General features: G+C 35.8%; 1 protein-coding gene and 1 pseudogene across 7 annotated transcripts; both read left to right on the plus strand.

Moving 5' to 3' along the window:
* Window positions 1-3,104: 3,104 nt before the first annotated feature.
* Window positions 3,105-6,888, plus strand: LOC104610441 (pentatricopeptide repeat-containing protein At5g66520 pseudogene; annotated as a pseudogene). The gene has a single exon (XR_016080992.1). The product of XR_016080992.1 is annotated as a pentatricopeptide repeat-containing protein At5g66520 pseudogene (transcript).
* A 1,391-nt stretch (window positions 6,889-8,279) lies between these two features.
* LOC104610404 (type I inositol polyphosphate 5-phosphatase 2-like) lies at window positions 8,280-21,064 on the plus strand. 6 transcript variants are annotated; one of them, XM_010277001.3, is made up of 12 exons: window positions 8,284-9,681; window positions 9,790-10,739; window positions 10,843-10,948; window positions 11,026-11,124; window positions 11,530-11,617; window positions 11,752-11,856; window positions 12,164-12,992; window positions 13,095-13,279; window positions 13,727-13,835; window positions 14,430-14,578; window positions 19,494-19,716; window positions 20,620-21,064. In XM_010277001.3, exons 2-11 carry the CDS (start codon window positions 10,710-10,712, stop codon window positions 19,714-19,716), a joined length of 1,923 nt encoding a protein of 640 aa, XP_010275303.1. In that variant the 5' UTR covers window positions 8,284-9,681; window positions 9,790-10,709; the 3' UTR covers window positions 20,620-21,064. The 6 variants fall into 6 exon arrangements, with proteins under 6 accessions (XP_088752081.1, XP_019055479.1, XP_088752080.1 ...); XM_088895952.1 differs by lacking the exon at window positions 9,790-10,739 and having other exon boundaries at window positions 8,283-9,681; XM_088895953.1 differs by lacking the exon at window positions 8,284-9,681 and having other exon boundaries at window positions 9,704-10,739.
* Window positions 21,065-21,467: the final 403 nt, after the last annotated feature.

Genomic DNA, 21,467 nt, shown 5'->3' on the forward strand with positions numbered 1-21,467 from the left:
TGGGTTGATCCATATGTCCTAGCTAAATAATAAAAATTTAGAAAATAAACAAGCATACAATAAGTTATAAGAAATATGGAAATTTTGTTGAAAATATGGTCTCATCTCTAATATTATATATTTATTGTATTAACATTGTGATAAATAAAAATTATTTTTATTATCGATAAAAATGGAATACAAAAAATAAGAAAAAGAAGTAATATCTAATCCATGACCCCACTACAAGGTCAAGAGGTTCAATTAGCTAAGTAACCATGTTGTTGACTAAGTTAATGGTTTTTGTTTTGTAAACATTCATCTTGGTGGTAAATGGACCCAAAACCCTAATCATGTGATAAGTCAACCAATCTGACTTGACTATGAGATATAAAACGTTGACAAAAAAATGCTAAAAATTGATTAGGACCACATTTTCCTCTCAACTAGACAAATTGATATGTGATGTCATGAATTAAATAATAAAAATAAAAATATAGAAAATTTAAGCATGTATTTAACATTCTATATTCATCATATTTAAGTAAAATATGTGTAAAAATGAAAATCACTGTTATTAATGATGGAAATGGCCAAAGTACAAGAAAAACGAAAACTAATGTCTTATCTATGATCCCTTGACTTGATCAAATAGGTCAATGATTCAATCAATAAGGTCATCTAATTGTTGACTAGTCCAATGATTATTTATTTATATATTTTTTTTTGCAACAAAGTGATTTGAGTTCAAGCATATCAGAAATTTGTCTTTGTGACAAATCATCAATTTGATTGTCTAAAACTACAAAATGAAAACATTGACATAAACACAAGTTAGAAGATTTGAAACCAGGTCTTTAGGGTTGAAACTTGAAAGACAATAAATCCATCAATACAGCATGTTTGGTTATTCATCTTTACCAACTAATGATCGCTTAGTTAGTAAGGTCTCTAGCTTTTATGGGTTGCCCCCTATTATATAGCCCTTGAAACAAAAAAAAAAAAAAAAGAAAAAGGAAAGAAAAAGATTAATTATCTATGTTACATGGGTTTTGATAACATCATCATCATCATCATTATAGACCCTAATCTGGACCCAAACAATGTCAATACCCAAAGCTAACCCCATTTCTAATTGTCCATGCTCTTGCATTACGTGGGTTTTCTTGCTAGTTGCTAGTTATTGTTAAAGAGAGCAAAGGCAGTCGAGTCATGCTTCCATATCGAGTATAAGCTGGTTTCCAAATCCCAGCAATTCGAATTGTTTTTTGTTGCATAAAGTTATCAGATTAGAGTAAATAATAACATATGTTAAGATGAAATTGATGATGTTAACCGAAGTTGGCCAATTCGATCGAGAACAGAAATAGAGTATATTTATAGAGACAATAACATGATGAAGCACCATCCACCATGGTTGTCTGAACCCTGAAAAGCTGAAATGGCATGAGATACTGTCAGGGCAATGGATACCTCATACAAGATTGGCATCTAATCTTTAGTTCTTTACACCCTTTAGCTACTGCCTAGTAGTAGGTTGATGCCCCCACTTCATCAATGATATCAACTGCTTGGCTACCTTGGAGAGAGAGAGAGGTTGATAAATAAGCGTCCTCGACCATGAAACTTATGCTCCCACCCACCCATGAGTACTATTGGGACATTGGCTTTATGGTGACTTTTTAGAGTCAATTTCCAGCCTCATCTTTTTCTGAATCCTCTTCCATACGCCACAAAATTGTTCTCTCCTTCCTGTGTAATGGATATGAGTTAGGTATTCTGGTCGGTGGTCCAGACTCACACAGAGGATCCCCAAGATTTAGTAGTTAGTACTCTACAGTCTACCCATCCGCATTCGCCCGTTTGGGAGGTCTTTCACGCACTCGTTTCTGGCTTTGCGACTTTGCGAGATATGTAGGCTCTACGTGTATGGTTTAAAAGTTATCTTAGGTGAAAAACCCAAAAAGTTATTGGTTATGTTTGGATTGCGTGGGCATTTATTAAAAAAATTCCACCACATCAGTGCAGGTTGGTTTGGTTTGGTTTGGTTTTTGGTTTTTGGGGTGGGAAGGGAAAATATGAAATATTCTAGAATATTCCTTCTTTCCCATGTTTGGTTTATGGGATGGAAAAAATATGGGATTATAGATTCCAATTCTTGGGATGTGGAGTCTTACCATTTTGGTGGGAAACAAATGGGAATGTAGGGGGAAACTTGTTTAACAAAAAAATCAACTTTGATGTAGTATTTCTAAGAGTTAATACTAGATCCATGACCCATATATAAATTAATAATTATTTAATAATATACTAATAAAATAATTTAATTAAAATTTTAATAAATTAATTAAAATAAATGATTAATAAAAATATTAATCAATAAATAAGTTAATAATTAATTATTTTTAATAATTAAATATTAAAATTATTAATTAAGACATAAAAATATTAATAATAAAATGCTAAATCATAAAAATATGATTAATTAATTAATAATATTTTATAATTATTAAATTTACTAATTAATTAATTGTTTTATAATTCATAATTTAATTAAAATAAATAAAAGGGAATAATTTATCAATGAAAAATAATTTAACAATTTATGAACAAATATGTTAAAATTATTAATTAAGTCGTGGTGATTAATAAACTATAATATTAATAATAACTTATAAACTAATAAAATGTATAATGTTAATTAATTAAAATAATTAATCAACTAATAGTGGATTTTAAATAATTAATATATAACTAATAATAAAATACTAAATAATAAAAAAATATTATTAAATAATTAATAATTAGTTTACTATGTAATTAATGAATAAATAAATAAGGATTTTATTATTAATGTAATTAATTATTCAATAAAAATAATTAAGTAATAAAAATGTTAGATAATGAACAATACAAATAAAATTATTAATTAATTCATAGTAAATATTAATAAAAGAGATTTTAAAATATTAAATTTTATTTAATAATTAATTAGATAATTATCAATATTAAGTAATTATAAAATTTATTTCATTAAAATATTTATAATTAATAATTAATAATAATAAAATATAAAATAACAAAATATTACTAATTAATTAATTAATAATTGTTACTAGGGTTGATTTTTCCATTATTTTCCCTTTTGCGACCAAACAATGGAACATTAAAATTCTCCGCTCATTCACTTTTCCAACCCATCCCATCCCACCAAAACATTCCTACAAACCAAACACAACCTTAAAGCAATAAACACCACATTATAAATGCCCTTGGAATCAAACACATACATTTTGTTTTCATTCATCCAAAAGATTGGTTTTTGAGTCAAGCTTGTTAGTATCTTCTTCCAAGTGGCTCAATGAAAATAGTTCAATTATGACTTGTTTGGGGAACATGAGTACGGATTCGTTGTAAGCAAATTCTTTGCACACAACATCCAACTGCACATTGAGAATATTTTTCAGACCGTAGAAGATCCCTATTGTTTGTTTGATAGGTTTCAAGCCAAAAATAAGTTGATATCTCAACTCATGTAAGCCCATATTCAATGTCCATATAAGGAGGGGTGGTCAACCTCCTTGGGTGCTTGACCTTGACACTTCTAGACCAACATCCCCTTGTAGGGCGGCCCTAGTTAATGGTTAGCATAGCTATCAGGGTTCCTCATGTGCACTCACACATGCCCATGGGGACAGTGCATGGACCCATTGAAGGGATGCTTTCCATGTGGGTTTGACCCAAGCATGTCCCAACACCTCGCCGGTCCCATGCTTAAGTTGATCGAGCTACTCCATTGCCTACAGTGCATGGGTGTGCTCAGGCCCAATAGTTGCTTTTTATCATTGACACAATAGGTGCCTCACATCATTGGCACAAATATGCCTTTCATCATGGCGATCCCCTTTTAGCACGTAAGAGGTGCCTCCCATAGACCAGCAAGAGCCACGGATAGCCTCGGCCATGTGCTGTGAGGTCATGGTCCAATGCCATTAACCTTGGTGGAGCCATCATTGGGCCAACACATGGCCCTTATGCACACATCAAGCTTGTCCTGGCCGCACATGGCCCGAATGTCGCATGTGTTTCTTCCTTACAAACCTAACCCCGTGACAATGGCCTATGTTTGTTAAAATTCCAGAAAGCTAATATAGGCTTTCCAAATGCCCAAAATTACTTTATGTAGCTTCTCCAAAACACGGTGCTTCACCACTATAGCTCAAAGGGAAAATTCTCAATTAGTACCCTTTACTTTGGGTCTAGTGCCACTTTGGTCTCCTAAACTTTAAAATGCGACAATTCAATACCCGAATTTTTAAAGTGTGTCAATCCAGTATCTGCCATTAACCAGCCATTAAGTGGCATTTGAAAAGACAAAAATGCCCTTCTAGTGTCATCTAATTCTCTTTATCAACCATCTAAACATTGATAAAAAATGAACAATCCCAAAATATCCTTGTCTCTTCCATTGAAGAACTAAGATGTGACCACAACTTTCTTGAATAAAAGAGGCAAAAATTTGGGATTATTCATTTTTTATCAAGTATTAATGTTTGGATGGTTGATAAAGAGAATTAGATGACACTTGAAGGATATTTTTGTCTTTTCAAATGCTACTTAATGGTTGATTAACAGATTAATTAACGACAGGTACTGGATTTGAAGTACTAAATTATCACATTTTAAAATTCAAGCACGAAAGTGTCACTAGCGTAAATTACGAGATACTAATCGGGAATTTTCCCCAGCTCAAATGCTCAATTAACACAATGCACTCTAAACGCAGAAGCCCTCTCTCTCGCTGTTGGTTCATTCCGCGCCAAGCTATGCGCCTTCGGTTAGTAGCCGTTAATATTTCCGGGAATTCAAATCCAAACATTTCTCTCCTAACGCGCAGAGGGTTATCTTCTTTTTCTTCTTCAAATATTAACCATCTGAAACAAATTCATGCCAAGTTGATTAGGAATTCTGGAATTCAAGATGTTCTAACGGCTGGGAAGCTCATTGCGGATATTGCTGTCTCAAATCCTTCAAACCTCGAATATGCTCGATCAGTTATGGCCACTCTCGAGTATCCTCCCAACACATTCATGTGGAATTCCATGATCAGGGGCTATGCGCATAGTCCCAACCCTATAGAAGCAATATTCTTGTACCGGAAGATGCTTGAGCAAAGGCACTTGCCCAATAACTACACCTTCCCCTTTGTTCTCAAGGCATGTACGCATCTGATGGATCTCAACCTAGGGCTAGGGGTTCATGGGACCGTAATCAAGTGTGGGTTTGAGGATTCCGATGCCTTTATCCAAACTTCACTGGTTAACTTCTATGCTTCCTGTGGGTCCATAGAGACTGCACGACTGTTGTTTGATCGATGCCCTGAAAGAGATGTTACTTCGTGGAATGCTCTTATAAAGGGGTATGTTAGGAGTAACCGGTACTTGGATGCAATCCGTGTGTTTAGGCTGATGCAAGATAGGAGAGATGTTAGGGCTGATGAAATTACGCTACTTGGTGTAGCTTTGGCGTGCACTCAACTGGGGGCATTGGATATGGGTAGGTGGGTTCATGCTTACATTGACAAGAATCATGTCAAACTAAGTGCGAGCCTTGGGACGGCACTCATTGATATGTATGCAAAGTGTGGGAGCATCGATGTTGCAATGCATCTGTTTGAGCGGATGCCTGAGAAGGATGTGAGAACTTGGAGTGTGATGATTGGCGGGCTTGCCGTTCATGGCCTTGCATATGAAGCTCTTGAGCTCTTCTCAGAAATGCAAAGGTTCGGAATTAATCCGGATTCAGTTACCTTCACTGGTGTCCTGTGCGCCTGCAGTCATGCAGGCATGGTGGAGGAGGGGTTGCAAATTCTAGATAAAATGGGTAAGGTGTACAGTGTAGAACCTACAATCGAGCATTATGGTTGCATTGTGGATCTTCTGGGTCGTTCTGGGTGTCTCGAGGAGGCATTGGGTTTGATTAGAAGAATTCCATTAAAACCAGATGCTGTTTTGTGGGGTGCTCTTCTTGTTGCTTGCAGATCTCACAACAATGTGGCGATGGGAGAATTGGTAGCAAAAGAGATGCTCAAGTTGGATCCTCACCATTGTGGTGCCCATGTATTCTTGTCCAATGTATATGCCTCCACTGGCAGGTGGTCTGAAGTTGAACAGGTGAGGAGCTCGATGAAAGAACAAGGGATTAGGAAGCCACCAGGGTCTAGTTTGATTGAGTTAAATGGTGATGTTCATGAATTTATAGCTGGAGACCGTTCTCACCCACAGATCAACCAAATTCATATGATGTTGGATGAGATTGCCACACTTCTCAGCCTCCAAGGACATGTACCAGCTACTCGAGGAATTGCCTTGGATATAGATGAGGAGGAAAAAAAGCTGGCCCTATCACAACATAGTGAGAAATTGGCAGTTGCTTTTGGATTGATCAACACAAAGCAAGGGGCTGTGCTTCACATTGTTAAGAACCTAAGGGTTTGTGAAGATTGTCATTCTGCAATGAAGTTTATATCAAAGGTTTTCCATCGGCTTATAATCATCAGAGATCGCAGTCGTTTTCACCACTTTAAGGATGGTTTTTGTTCTTGCAGAGACTACTGGTGAAGGTAGATGTGCGAATCAGTTCCACACTATGCTATAGAGATGGAAAAAGGATGATTTCCAAGCAGCCTATTGTAGCATTAATTGATACAAGGGGAATTATTTTGTACATTTTGTGTTTTGTTTTTCTCTTGTATCATGGTTTGTTTGTAAATCTCTATTCATGGTTTCTTGTTCTGATTTCTAAACAAGTCAAAAAGATGCATTTATTTTATTAAATTGGGCAGCTGTAGTACTTTGTTTCTGCCTTTCAGGAATAATAAAATTTTTGTTCTTTGATTCTGCACCTTTCATTTTATGCTTCTTTCTCATTTTTAACATCAACTTTATTCTCAATGAAAGTATAAGCAAACAAAAGACTGCAAAGTCGAAATTGTCCATGATCTGACTGCCCCCGATGTGATGTCCTCTCTATGCACATGGAGGAACCAATTTTTTTCGGAAATGGTCCACTAAGTAGGTGTTTGGCGTCGGTGCTGGGCATGTCTGGGTTGTAAGCACCGTTTTTTGTTTGGAAGCAGTGCTGCTACATAGGCAGCACTGGTTTTGTTTGGTACCAATGCTGTTGAACCGCTTTCAGCATTTGTCATATCCAACATCCAAGATGATGTCACATTGATGCCACATCATTGCACCACTGGCAGCAACGGGCTTTTTTCTGAGAAAACATCAAATTTGGCATTGCTTCAGACCACACTTTCCTAATTTCCAAAGCATGGTCTGAAGCAATGTTTTTTTATGAAAAAACGGTACCAAATAAGAGGCCATTTTCTGAAGCATCGCTTTTTTCTGATGTGACGCCCTCATGGCGCTATTTTTGCAAATTTGGTGTTGCATTCAACAAGGATGAATGCATGTGATATTAAATTGGTGTAAGCAGGGATAGATGCCAGTTCAAAGTAGGGCATTGGCGCTTCTGGATTCCAATTCTGTGTAAAAGGTGTTAGAAGGAAAGACATGTGATCATTGTGAATCAAATCTTCCTAGAGATAAGTGATTTAAGAGATGCCCCACTTTTGAAGTTTTGGAGTGAGCCTTTCTTCTTCACTTTAATAGCAACCTGACCCCTCACCCTCCCTTTTTCTTTTAAAGGTAAGTGTGATAGCAGCCACAGAAGCTTAGCACAAATTGGTTGCAACAAAAGATCATCTTCTTTTGCCAAATGCACCTGAAGATAGAGCAATATGGCAAACACATGGAGCGCATTTGAGATGGTACCTTGCTTGTGTACATGAAGCCATGAAAAACCTATCTCTGCCACAACTTGTCTAGCAGACACAGTAGCCTATTAATACAGTGGGAGTAGAGAGAACTGGGTTCTATTTCAGTCAAAGATTGCAATAGATTCTCACTTTGATCAAGAATTCCAAGAATTCAAGATATCTTTCCATCTGATGAACATCCCACTTTCCATCTGGCAAGTTTCAAACGAATATTCATCAGCCACGTGGCAAGTTTCAAGCCAATATTCATCGGCCTATTAATATTAAGTATTAATACAGTGGGAGTGTGGGACTAGAGAGAAACTGGGTTCTATAAGTTTCAAACCAATATTCATCAGCCACGTATCAAAAAACTCTTATTCTACTTTTACGTAGAAAAACTTTACACGTGGCTAAACTGGAAAAAGGCGGGAGAAATGAATATACATTCCTTTCTCTTTTCATATCTTTAACGGATAGAAAGCAACGAGAGCTCACATTCGCGGAGCGTCCTTACCTCCCTATGTTGTTCCCTTGGACGTAGACTGGTGTAGAGAGAGACAAGTTGGTTCTGAGTGGACGTCTATTTCAGCCTTGCCGAATCGCTCGAAATCGAATCATTCCCACACGTTTTCGAAGCTAATCTATAGCTTGCTGAATGCTGACTCCGCAGTCTGCTCTGGTTCCCAACAGTGCGATCCAGATAATTGAAAGCGATGTCTTTGTTAGGGGTTTCTTTGATTCCGTGATCTTTCTTTTCTTCTTTCAGGATTTTTGGGTTAGTTTTCTTATGGTTAAATATGGTGCATTTTGTTCCGGTAGTGCATTCGAAGCTTCTTTGAACACGCTAGGGAAACAGCGATGATCTTATCTGTTTTGTTCTTTCTTGATTAACCTGGATTTCCTGTATTTGTGTTTTGTTACTGAGGACGAATCTTTTTTCTTTTCCAAGATTGAGATTTGGTAGTTTTAGGAAAATTAGGGACACGCAGGTGACTTCTCTTTCAAATGTTATATTCATCCTTTTTTGGCTTGGCGGATCTGAAACTTTACCACTCTTCTTTTTCTCTTTTTCATTTTTCATGTGAAATTCCTTAAATTTCTAACAGAAAAGGAAAATTGTGTGATTTTGACTATTTCTTTTGATTGCCTGTCCTTTTATGAATTGATTTTAGGTGACCATCTGACTTTAATTCTGCTTTTTCTTTTCTGATGCTGGTATAAAATCATTTCTCGTCAATGAAAATTCTGGTGAATTAGATGAAAAGCTTACTTTTATCTTCTTGAATTACTTTTCCTCCTTTGCAATCGATCAAGACCGAACAATTTGAAGACGTATTGGATTTTCAAGTAAAGCTCGCTTACTTGCCTGTGGGGAGAAAGAAAAATATCTTTCTTTCCGCTTTTCTTTCAGCTTTCAAAAATCTATATTTATATTAATTAGACTTTGAGTGGTAGTTGGAAAGTTCCTATATGTAATACCGCGCTCCATTAACACCCATGAAGCGTCATTACTTTACCTCTCGCTCTCACTGAATCTAAATTTGTCTCCAGAGTCCACCGGTCTTTTTGCTTTTCGTTCTTATATATACTTATTACTTGCTAACTAAAATCAAAGTCAACATCCATCTTCAGAAGAGACAGCTAAGTACAAATCATCGTTTGCTAAATTAAATGAACTCATGATTGATAAAAAATGAAGAAAATAGAAGAATCGTCTATGAAAAAAATTCTGACAAGCCGACTTTTCATTACGTTATTCTATTTTCATGGCTGTTATTGAAGTCACCTTCGAATCAACCTCGAACCAAGTATTTTATGGTTGGAATTCGTCAGCACTTGTAATGCGCAGGGTCCACACTCTGCTCACCCTTCTATCCGAAGTAAGTAATGGTTTCGTCTCTGTTGTCCCTATTAAATTATTTCATGGTGTGTCGTTTTATTACTACCTTCCTCTCCATTTGTGTTTTTGTTACTATTTTTTCTTGCAGAAGAGAAATGCAGTGCTGTAGCTTCCTGGACACCGCTCTCTGGTGAAAAACAATATAGTATTTTAATTTATGTTCCAGCCGTCCCTTTGACTCCAACCCATCATTATAGTTTCAAAAGCTATTTTTTTTCCTTATTTTATGTAGGGGTTTCAGGTTCCGCGTTTCTTGGTATTTATGTTGGTGGGTCATAGCAATCTTGGTTAATATAGGATAAATGGTATCATAATTTGTTTATTAGGGGATGTCTTGGTTTCTAATGTTAACCAATCTTTTGTGGTTATCTAAAAAGGGTTCTGGGCATATAATCTTGCATTTGTATTCATGGTGGGGATAGCGTGCCAAAGGGGAGTTGCCTAAATTGGAATTAGGTACTATGGTAATGCATTTTATAATGAATGACTTGGATTTTTGTCCTCCTTGAGAGATGGCTTTACCTCCTCTTGTCTTGGGTGAATTGTGGAGGTGGTTCAATTTCTTTTCTATCAACTCTCTCAATAGTTCATCCTATCCACCCTGCTTAGCTGAAGTAGTGCCTACAACACCAAACGGTGCAAGTTTTCCTATACTGAAAGAGACCTTTGGATTCTTATTGTTGTTGTTGTTGTTGTTGTTATTTTCTTACAGTCGGTTCTATTTTTAAAGTTAGAAAAATGATGTTTTGTGAGGACCATTGATTGCTCTTTCAACTTGAGGTTGTGGATGTTATTTTCTTCAACTTGACCACACTTTTCTGTCCTATCTATTTGGCCGTACTAAAAATCCCCTCTCTTGAGCATTGAACAAGCCTAACTGTTAAGAAGCTTGTCAATTGTTCAATTTGACTGCAAGATCAGTGACTACTAGATACCTTTGTAAATTCTGAACAGTGTCTTCTGCCTTAGTTGTTTTCTTCAATAGTTCTGAATTTTGATTGATAGACAATGAAAGCAAGAAGAGGCAAGTGTTCTGAGGTTTGTACCATGTGCTTTGATACCTTTTGATTGACTGTATTTTAATTTGTGATCAAATTTATGACTGTTCTTTCTCTAATTGAACAACTTTGCATCTATGCAGTCCTTTTGGCGATCCATTGTAATGAAGAAATGGTTAAATATTATGCCCAAGGTGCATGAATTCAGTGAAGATGAGGTTGATACTGAAACTGAAAGTGAGGATGATGGTAAGGTTTTGCACTTGACAGGGAAAAGTTAATTGAAAATTTTTAGTCTTTCTTCTAATTTTCCTATTCTTATCCAGCTTACTCTCTTAAAGATGCAAAAGAAGATATGGGTGGGGATAAGGTCCACAGAATACAGAGGAACCAACCTGTACACCTAAGTCAAGCTTCAGGCAATGGTGAACTTCTTATTTCACCACTTTTTTCATGTGTGGATGAGGCCTGCTTACCTCACTGCTTTTAAGCTTGTAAAGATACTTATCAAATCAACTCTTCAGTATTATATCAATCTCTTCCTTATACATAACTTTCTTTGTTCTACGTTTTTTTTCTTCATGTCATTCCTTGCAACACAATAATTTCAATAAAGATTGTATTGGCCAAATTATCAAAGGTGGAAAGGTGGTTTATTTGCATCCATGGATGTTAAAACTTCTACATGCACACATGTTATTTTATTCCACTTCCTTTTATCCTTCTGTCTTAAAATATGTCAACTTATTCATCCACATCTTTTAAATGTGAACTTATTTTATTCCACATCTTTTAATTGTGCTGTTTTTTTTTTCATTTGATCCGTCTAGGAATACCTTCAAAAGGTTATCTGTCGAAGCATAGGAGAGGAAAGTCAGAAACTCTACGCGTTCAGTACATAAATAGGAAGGACATTAGGTTTGGCTCTATTACCATGTCATTTCTGTTTTGTTCTTTTGTTTTTTTCTTGAAAGGCATGGAGCTCTTTTTTCTGAACTTAAATTGGTGTGTTGTTTTTGCTGAGTTCATCGATTAAATATATGCTTTTGTAGGGTGATGGTGGGTACATGGAATGTTGCAGGAAAACTCCCATATGAGGATCTTAAGATAGAAGATTGGCTTTCTATGGAAGAACCAGCAGATATGTATATTCTTGGGTAATTCCTTTTCTCAAGTTAGCGAATCCTTTTAATTGCTCAAAATCTTATTAGCGCCTACATGACATAAGACAACACTGTACTGTTTAAGAAGGTGTCAAGCCTTTTCAGACATTCTTTTACTGTTGGATGGATAAATAATAAAAAAATCTGTTTTTTTTTTCCTTTATTTATAAGTCTTAATTGGATATGGTGTCATATAACTGTTTCATTATAGATTCCATTTATGGGGTTATTTTTATATTGGATGATTAGAATGTTGAACTTCTCATGTTTTCTTGATGTTGAACTTTAATCCTTTCTGTAGTTTTCAAGAAGTGGTGCCTCTAAATGCTGGGAATGTGCTAGGAGCAGAGGATAGCAGTCCTGTTCGAAAATGGGAGACCATCATTCGCAGAACTCTCAACAAGTGTTTGCAACCTGAAACGAAATGTAAAAGTTATAGTGCTCCACCCTCTCCAGTATTGTGCAGATCCTCTACTGCTGATGTACTTCGAGATAAGATATGTGCTTCTGAAGTAGAGACAGTGAGCAAGGAGCCTTTGGGGCTTGCTGATGGCACTGACCTTGAAAGCCAAAAGCTGAATGAAGTAAATAGTATAGGGATGAAATCCCACTTAAAAATAATATATGGAATAGACAATGACAGTAGACTAGATTGGCCAGAACGTTCATTAGATATGACACCACAAGTTTTCTCTTCTAGCAAAGGGTTGCGAAGAGTCTTCAGCAGTTCTGCAAGAATTGGTTTTGATTGGATGGAGAAGCCTCTGGTTTTCACAACTAAAGATTTAGAGTTCAGTGGTGGATTGAAACGAGTGCACCATAGTTCAGGAAACCTAGGATTGATATGGGTTGATCAGCAGGGTCAATCTAAAGACCTTGAGTCATTTTCTGATGTTACTGACTTGTCTGAAGAGGAGGAAGATTCTTTTTTGGAAATAGGAAAGGTGCATTGTGAAAATGGAATCAAGCGAGAAAGTGTGAAGGTCCGTTCCAAATATGTGCGTATTGTGAGCAAGCAGATGGTGGGAATATTTGTATCAGTTTGGGTTCATAGAAGGTTGAGGAGGCATATAAACAACTTGAAGGTTGCTCCTGTTGGAGTTGGTTTAATGGGTTACATGGGAAACAAGGTGACCTACTACCTTCCATACTACAAAATGCAGACATCTGTTAATGAGATCTTTTTTGTGTATTTGGGATTTCTAATAAAAGTTTCATGGTTGGTAATGCAGGGATCTGTTTCTGTCAGCATGTCTCTTTTCCAATCACGACTATGCTTTGTTTGCTCACATCTAACATCTGGACAAAAGGAGGGGGATGAACAGAGGCGTAACTCTGATGTGTACGAGATCTTACGACGCACCAAGTTTTCCTCTGTCTTTGATATTGATCAACCATTGACTATTCCATCACATGAGTAAGTTCTTTCCTGAAATTAGAATTCCCATTTTTCTGAAGCCATTATTTGATGAGCATGTGAACATGAATATCTTTGTTCAGAAGTTCTATTTCTATTTGGAGAAAATCATTTGGATTTTATTAATATTTCCATATTTGTACTATGAACATGTCTTATGTTGTTAGAAAGTAAGAAAGAAGAAAGAAAATCATGCTTATATGAAGATTATGAGGAGAACCAAGTACATCATGGGGAAATGTTTAGAACCAATCAAAAAGCCACAATTTAAGAATTTGTGCAGTGAACGGGTCCAGTTTGGTTAATAATCCATTTTCCATTGCTCTGAGGATCTTTTCTTCCTTCTAAATTGTATACATATTTTCATGTGATCATTTTCCCTTGTAAATTGTATTTGGATTTTCATGTGGTCAGAAATGTCTAATGGGTTATATAAATGGTGAACAGTCAAATTTTCTGGTTTGGAGATTTGAATTATCGCCTAAATATGCCAGATGCTGAGGTGAGAAAGCTTGTAGCTAAGAAACAATGGGGTGAGCTTATCAACAATGATCAGGTAAGACTTGCAGCATTTTGCTTTCTTATGCCAAAAACATAGCAAGGTATTGAGATCAGGGAGACTGGTCCATATCTGTCTGAGCCAAGTGCAACTTCACTGAATCATTTGAACACTTCCCATCCGAAATTGCCAGGTGCACCTGTGGTCCCTTTTTAAGCCTGTGGCTCATTGGTCTTTAGCAGGGTATATCTGTGAAACCTTGACCAAGAATAATCCAAAAAAAAAAATCTTTGTGATATTGGAAAATCCTGGAGTGGGTATTGTTGGATAATATCATCATACTTCTGAGTTTTTGGACTTTCATTGGAAGATAAAGGACCCATTAGTTAATGAGGAAAAGCAGTCAAGAGATGGGTGTGCATGTACATTTGTACATGTGTACTTAAAAACTACTATTATGGAATATATTCTCAATGGAACAAAGCCATAATTATTTTTTTGTCATATTATAACATCCTTGATTAATGTTCTCAGTCTTTTCTAATCAGCGAGGCCCTTTGATTCCTTGTCTAATCTCTCTATGTATTCATCATTGAGAGATGCATTTTAATTGTAAAGAAGATTTTGATAAAATTATGTTGGATGTGGCAGCTGGTTAAAGAACTTCGCACTGGTCATGTTTTTGATGGATGGAAGGAAGGAGTGATAGACTTCCCACCCACTTACAAGTATGAAGTCAACTCAGATAGATATGTTGGAGAAAACCCAAAGGAAGGAGAGAAGAAGAGATCCCCTGCATGGTAAGGGCAGGTTGTGTTTTTTTTTTTTTTGGTTGAAAGATAAAGCACTTTTAATTTGTACAGGGGGCCATTACATGGTGTAATGATAAAATCTCAAGTTTCATGAGGAAAACATGTTTGAGTCTGTGAGTGGCCACTTTGTGCAAAAAAAAAAAAAAGAAAAAAAGGTTAGGACTGTGTATTCAGTCTACCCCTCCCAAGACCCCAGATAGCTTGGGCCAACATTGGGTATTGGCCTTTAAGCACCTTTAATCAACACACATTTAGTAGTTAGATGTATTGGGAAAATAATGTAGCTACTAGCTAGTAGAGAAGAGAACATGGATACCTGACTCTGTTATGCATAATGTTGGTTGCTTATTGTTGTTAGTTTGTTTCTTTAGATCCTTGAAATAGAGGGTGACAATCTGCTGGCTAAAAATTATAATATTCAGAGTTCTAACTGCCTGAGATATCAATCTCTAACAGGGACATTGCATTTGTAGCATTCTAGTTTTTAGCCTGTTAGATATCAATCTCTAACAGGTCAATTAGGGAAGCTCCCTAGTTGGTTTTCTTTTTCCATGCAGAGGAATCTCGTGATCAGTTTAAATTGTCCATTGTACAGGAATTCTCAGAATTGATCAGATGATTAGTTTTATACTATATAATCCTTCCTGTATTGAGCTATCCCAAGTGACAGGATCCTTCATTTTTTTTTTCCTTTAAGTTTTAATTTAGAAAGGGTATAGTGTGGTTATATTACACGGATCTAAGAAGATTGCCACTAAAGTTTTTGGTGCTATACAATTATACATTAGAACAACATAATGCTTCTCACGACTAGAAATATAGCTACTTTATTGTATATAGTCTAAAAAAAAAAAGAGGAAAGGATCACTTGCCTAAGTTCCTTTCTAATCAGCATTCAAGAATGAATGATGATTATGGATGACCATTTTCAGCCCAGCCCGGCCCAACACATAAAGCCCGTCCAGGCCCACAAATTTCAGGGGCTGGGCATATATATATATATATATATATATGTGTGTGTGTGTGTGTGTGTGTGTGTTATTTAAACATAATTTTTACATACGTATATATGTTATATTTTATATTTATATATAAATATATACAGTATGACCATAGTTGTCAAGGCGACAATGCACCTATGGAGGCTCGCCTCGCCCAGTTGCCAAGTAGTTTTGTGCACTATGTTATAAAATACTTTTATATTTTTAATTTTTTGACATTATAATTATAAAAATAGGCATTATTAAACTAGAATACTCATTTTATGTGTTTATGTACTAATTTCTTTTTATCATTTTCTTATTTGTTAGGGTTTAATCAACACAAACACTGCTAATTGCTGTATTGAACCCATGGTTCAAAGTATCGATACACCTCTGTGTATCGGCAGAGGTGTATCAGTACTTATAACAATACTCCCCCTATTTTTTTTATTTCTTTGGTTTTCAATTTCATTTATATATATATATTATTTTAAAAAATGGGTTCCCGAAAAAACCTGTAAACATGTGTATTGGGGTGCCAAAGATACAATACAATACACCCAATATGGAGTGTATCGTATTGAAGTTTTGATCCTTGATTGAATCCTCAAAGATTTCAGAACCTGAACCAATTAGCAAGGGAAAAACTTAAAATTTTGTCTAATCAATACATTTTCTTCTTACAGATCTTTTTCTTCCACATTTTCTTTTCTTCTTTTCCTATAACAAAAGTAGGGGTTCAGCCCCTATATTTTTTTAATTTTCTTTCCTTTGTTCCTTTTCTTCTCATAAAATGTTGATTTCCTAAACTTAAAACATGAAAATTATACTTCTATTATGAAAATTATGGATAATTATTAAGGAAAGATGGTTATGGAACCTAGGGAACTGCACTAGGATATATGGTTTTACTTAAAAAAAATCCATTGCCTAGGCGACAAGGCACCCCCCTGTCACCTAGCCTTGCCTTGGCACCTTAAAAACTATGAGTATGGCCTGGAATCAGGCCAAGACCCAGGCTAATGTTTCAGTCCCAGAACCTGGGCCAGGCTGGGCTTGGCCTGACCTTCCTCAAAGATAGCTTCCTTGGATGAGTTTCATCTCTCAAAGTACCAACCGAAAAAGACTGCAAAAGGTAACTTTTTGGGAGAACTTCTCCCTCTAGTATTTTCAATTTCCAGCCCAAAAGGCTTCAGGGAAAAGGCCTTAAATGGATTTGGTGAACTTATAACATAGAGAAGGGTGGTTGGCTTTTTAAAATTCCTCTGAGCATAAGGTGCAAAAAAAGTTGGACAATGTCTGGTCCAGTTTTAACAATTGTCCAAAGAGTCTGTTGAAACCAGTGTTTAGAAAACCGGACTGGACCAACTGGTCGGACGGGTTGAATGACGACTAGGGGCCTTGGCTGGGCGGTCACACCCAATAACCGTATTTGCTAAAAACCCGGCTGACCTACGGGTTTAACCAAAAAACCAGTGAACCAGTGCTGGTTTCATGAAATCGCCCAGGCCATTAAATACTTGAAATTTTAAAACGAGTTTGAAAAGAGTTGAATCCATGACCTCTTATTTCCATATATTGCTTAATTATCACTAGTCCACCTCTTTACTTGTGCTATTTAATGACTGTTTATTGTATATATTACTTTATTACACACGTATTTTAAAGAAAATGTAAATTATAAGACTTGAACCCTGGTCATTTGCTTTAAAAGTTAAGGACTTGCCACCCATCCACCATATTTAAGTATATTAAAAGTTGTAAAATATATTATATATAGTAATAGTATTATATAACCCATAGTATATATACATATATGCCACAACATCATGGTTTGGCCCTGGTTGAACCTCTGACCCATGAACCTCTCCCTTCTCCAGTTCTATGTCCGGTCCGAGTCTCTAAACATTGGTTTAAACCAGGAAGGAAATCTTAGAAGGAAATGGAATTCCAAAATCTACTCATGGACCTGTCACCATAGTTTGAATTTTATGGAAAAGATTGGACTTTAAAAGGTTCCCACTCTCTGGCTCCTAGACTTTTTAGTAATAGTTCTTGAGCTTCTATCTCTTAGTTGTTCTAATTGCATTTGAAACTCAGATTCCATGTGATGTCATGTGGAACTTAAGAATCTTATTGAGATCCATCACCTACCCTTTATTTTATCCCTTCAATGAAGATCAGGTACAAGGAAAAATGGAAAATTTTATAAAGGCAACCATTAGGCCAGCTATGTTGCAAAGAGGTGAGTGTTGGGCAACTAAGAAACATGTCCATTAAAAAGAGTATAACAGATGTGAATGTTGAGATGGATGAGTGGGAATACCAGAAAGGATAGGATAAAAAATGAACTTATTTGAAATAACCTAGAAGCAGTTCCAGTTGGTGATAGAATGAGGAAAATTAAAGTAGGATGGTCTGATCATGTGTAGAGAAGATCATCTACAACACTGGTAAGAAGAAGTGTCTATTACAAGTTCAACGGTCTAGAAGATCTAGGGGCAGAGCAAAAGGACATGGAACTATTAAAAAATGATTTAAGGGCCCATAATTTAACAATAGATATGGCACTAAACTGGGTAGAATGGCAGAACAAAATGGTGGTTTTGGGCATTGCCAAGCGTTTTATAATCTAAAACTTGTCCTGTGAATGGAGGGTGGCAAGAGGAATATCTAAGGGCCTTTTGGGCCCCTGAACATTTAGCTTTTATGGAAAATTCCTAAGTTGCTTGGACTTGATCAGTAGATTACTTGACTAGCAAAGCCTGCTCCCTGCAATTACATCCTAATCTCTCAAGAACAAATTTGCCCAACCAATGCAATAGTGTTATTGTTGGCTCTCATTAACATTTTTTGCACTTAAGTAAATTTCTTTTATTAGTATAGTAATCCATTCTCCTTATAAATATATGTTGTGAATTTGCCACAAGAGTAAATGAATAGCATGATCTGTAATTTTCTCCCATCATGTCTCTTCAGATTCTAAAATTCTATCTACTTGCTTCTTGCTTCACCTCTTATGGTGGATAATTAGGATTTAATGTATAAATTTTCAAGAAACAAAAAAAAAAGAGGGCTTACCCCCTTCATTTTATCACCTGTTGAGGCTACTCCAAGATTCCAATGATGTACCCATTTGTAATTTGCAAACCATTCATATCAACATTCCCATTTATGAGAAAAAGAATGATAGAGAATGCTGTATGACCTGCATATACAATAATACTTGAGGAAAATTTCATAAGATAGTTATAAGACCAGTATTGTTATATGGGACAGTGTGCTGGGAAATTAATAAGCAAAACATTTAAAAAGTGAGTTTGGCTGAGATAAGGATATTGTAATGGTTGAGTGGCAAGAGTAGAAGGGACCAGACCAGAAATGTAAGCATTAAAGAGGATATTGCAATGGATGGTTGGGTTGTGCATAAACAACCAATGACTGTAATATCACAAGAGTGACTTGGTGCAAGTAGAAAGCTCCAAAAGAGCAAGGGGGCAACCAAAGAAATTGTCATCTGAAGTGGTAAGAAATTATCTAAAGACTTGCAAAAACATGGCTTTTGATGGAGCATAATTGTTAGACAGGATTCATGCGCTGATCTCTGATAGATGGGATTAAGCCTGAATTGAGTTGAATTGCAGGTCTAGTGGAATTTAATTGAAAGGAGAAGCCAAATATTGATCTTTGATGCAGAATTTTTCGATGTTGGACCCATGTCATGAAGGGTTCCTTTCCTTGTGTGTCATACTACTGAAACTCTTGTAATTTGATTTCCTATTATTATGGAGTACATATAAAAAATGATGATTGTATTGTTTCCTTTTTCTTTCTTTCTTTTGGCTGGGTATGGTTAGGGAATTTGTTTTTTTTTTTTTTTTTTCCATGTATGTGGGACATACTTTTTTGCCATCCTGTAGGTGTGATCGCATTCTATGGTTAGGGAAAGGCATCAAACAGCTTTCGTACAAGCGGGCTGAAATAAGACTCTCAGATCATCGTCCTGTTAGCTCAATCTTCTTGGTTGAAGTTGAAGTATTTAACCATTGGAAACTCAAGAGGGCTCTAAATTTTACTAATGCTGCAGTACATCCTGAAATTTTTGCTGAGGAGGAGGTGGACTGGGAAGGTCAAAGATATTAGGTAATCAAAATTCATCATTGCAATATCTATACTTTTGTACCCATTTGCACTTTTCTTTTAGTAATCTTGTTGGAAATGACATTCCTGGTGGCAAAAATCATTTTATTAGATGGTTGGCCAAAAAAAAAAGATTGTTAAGTTATGATTAACTTTCTGAAAATAAAATCTATAGTTCAATTGATTGACTTGACCTAAGTTACCAACTTACATGGAGATAGGGGGGAGGGGTATAAGAAGAGAAAAAGGGGAAAAACTGTCAAGCAAAGATTCAATTAGAATAATGGTTTTAGGAATCTTGATCTTGAGTTTACTTCATTGCTGGTCTTATCCTAACTTTTTCATGACAAAACAAACCATTTAATGCAGGCTAAGTTGCTACAGGAAGAAAATCTAGGAATTACTTAAGGAAAGAGGCACAAAATGATGAAATGAAGAAGGAAAGAAGAGAAAGGAAAATATATTTGAGCTTTAAATATCATTTATATAGCATGACTATAATAGTTGGTTGGGTATTTTTTTTTTATTGGTAACAGTAAAAATTTTATTGATTATGATGTAAAGAATGATAGGCACAAAGGAGAGCATACCAAACTAGATTTGTATTTTGCACTTCATCTTGTCCATTTAGGTTATGCTTAGATTTATGTCATTACCTCAAATATAGAAGTACTTCCATATTTGCTGAAAATAAATAATTCTGCTGATTGATAATTGGCTATAGTAGCATTCAGGGACCAAGAAGGCATAACGATACTAATACCAATATTAATATTAACACTTAGTATTCTTATTGGAGTGGCTATCAATTTGCTATGGTTATGATGTAGAAAACTGTAAACTTGTCCTTCTATAACTTGAAAATAAAAGTGATTAAATTTTAGTATGCATTAATCCGTTGTGCAGGGTGAACTCAAGGAATGCTATTAGAAGTCCTGATGACATGGGAGGAAAATCTTCTTGTCTAGTTTTTTGAAAACTTAACTAGATTTCCTGCATGCTATTTTCTGATGCAGCTGCAAGACACAGTAATCATGAATCTATGCAAGAAAGCATTACATGACAAATACATTTTAAATACTAGCGGGAGTGGTTCAAGTAATGCCAGAGAGTTTTGATTTAGTTAGTATGGAGTATTTCAGACCTTTAGGTAAAGGAATCGGGGTTTTGTTCCTAAGATGTGAAAATGTAGAGAAAAACAATCTCTCCTCTGTAAAGCCATTTGATTATGTTTGTAGTTGATGATATTCCATTTTAGTTAGGTGAATGTATTGTTTTAGGTTGTATAATTATGATGATTGTACATTCAATGTGGGTGTTTTGGAAGAAGAAAGAGGTGAGCTTTTAAGAATTCAAGGTGTATTATTACCATTCCTTGATGGCAGATGGTTCCCCTGACGCCAATGATATGGATTTGCTTTTATTCTTTCTGATGCATTTTTAGTTGTGCGCCCGTAACAAAATAAGAGAAGATAGACCAAGGGGTGTTGGACAACATGGTTGGTTTTGCTTTTGAAAATAAAATCAACTGCCACAACAGCAAAAAAGTTGAACACTCCTTAAGGTGGTTTGGTTGCATGCATGGAAGACCATCCACAGCACTTGTAAAGAGTGACCTGTTATAAATTGGGGGGCTAGAAAAGAACTAAAAGGACATGAGTTGAATAGTAAGAACTGGGTCTAAAGTGAAAATGTACTGAACAACAGAATGGTGAAATAAGATTCATCATTCATGTAGCTAACCACATATAGGT

The sequence above is a fragment of the Nelumbo nucifera genome, chromosome 1 (assembly GCF_055504915.1).
Source record: "Nelumbo nucifera cultivar China Antique chromosome 1, China Antique-T2T, whole genome shotgun sequence".
Classification (NCBI taxonomy): domain Eukaryota; kingdom Viridiplantae; phylum Streptophyta; class Magnoliopsida; order Proteales; family Nelumbonaceae; genus Nelumbo; species Nelumbo nucifera.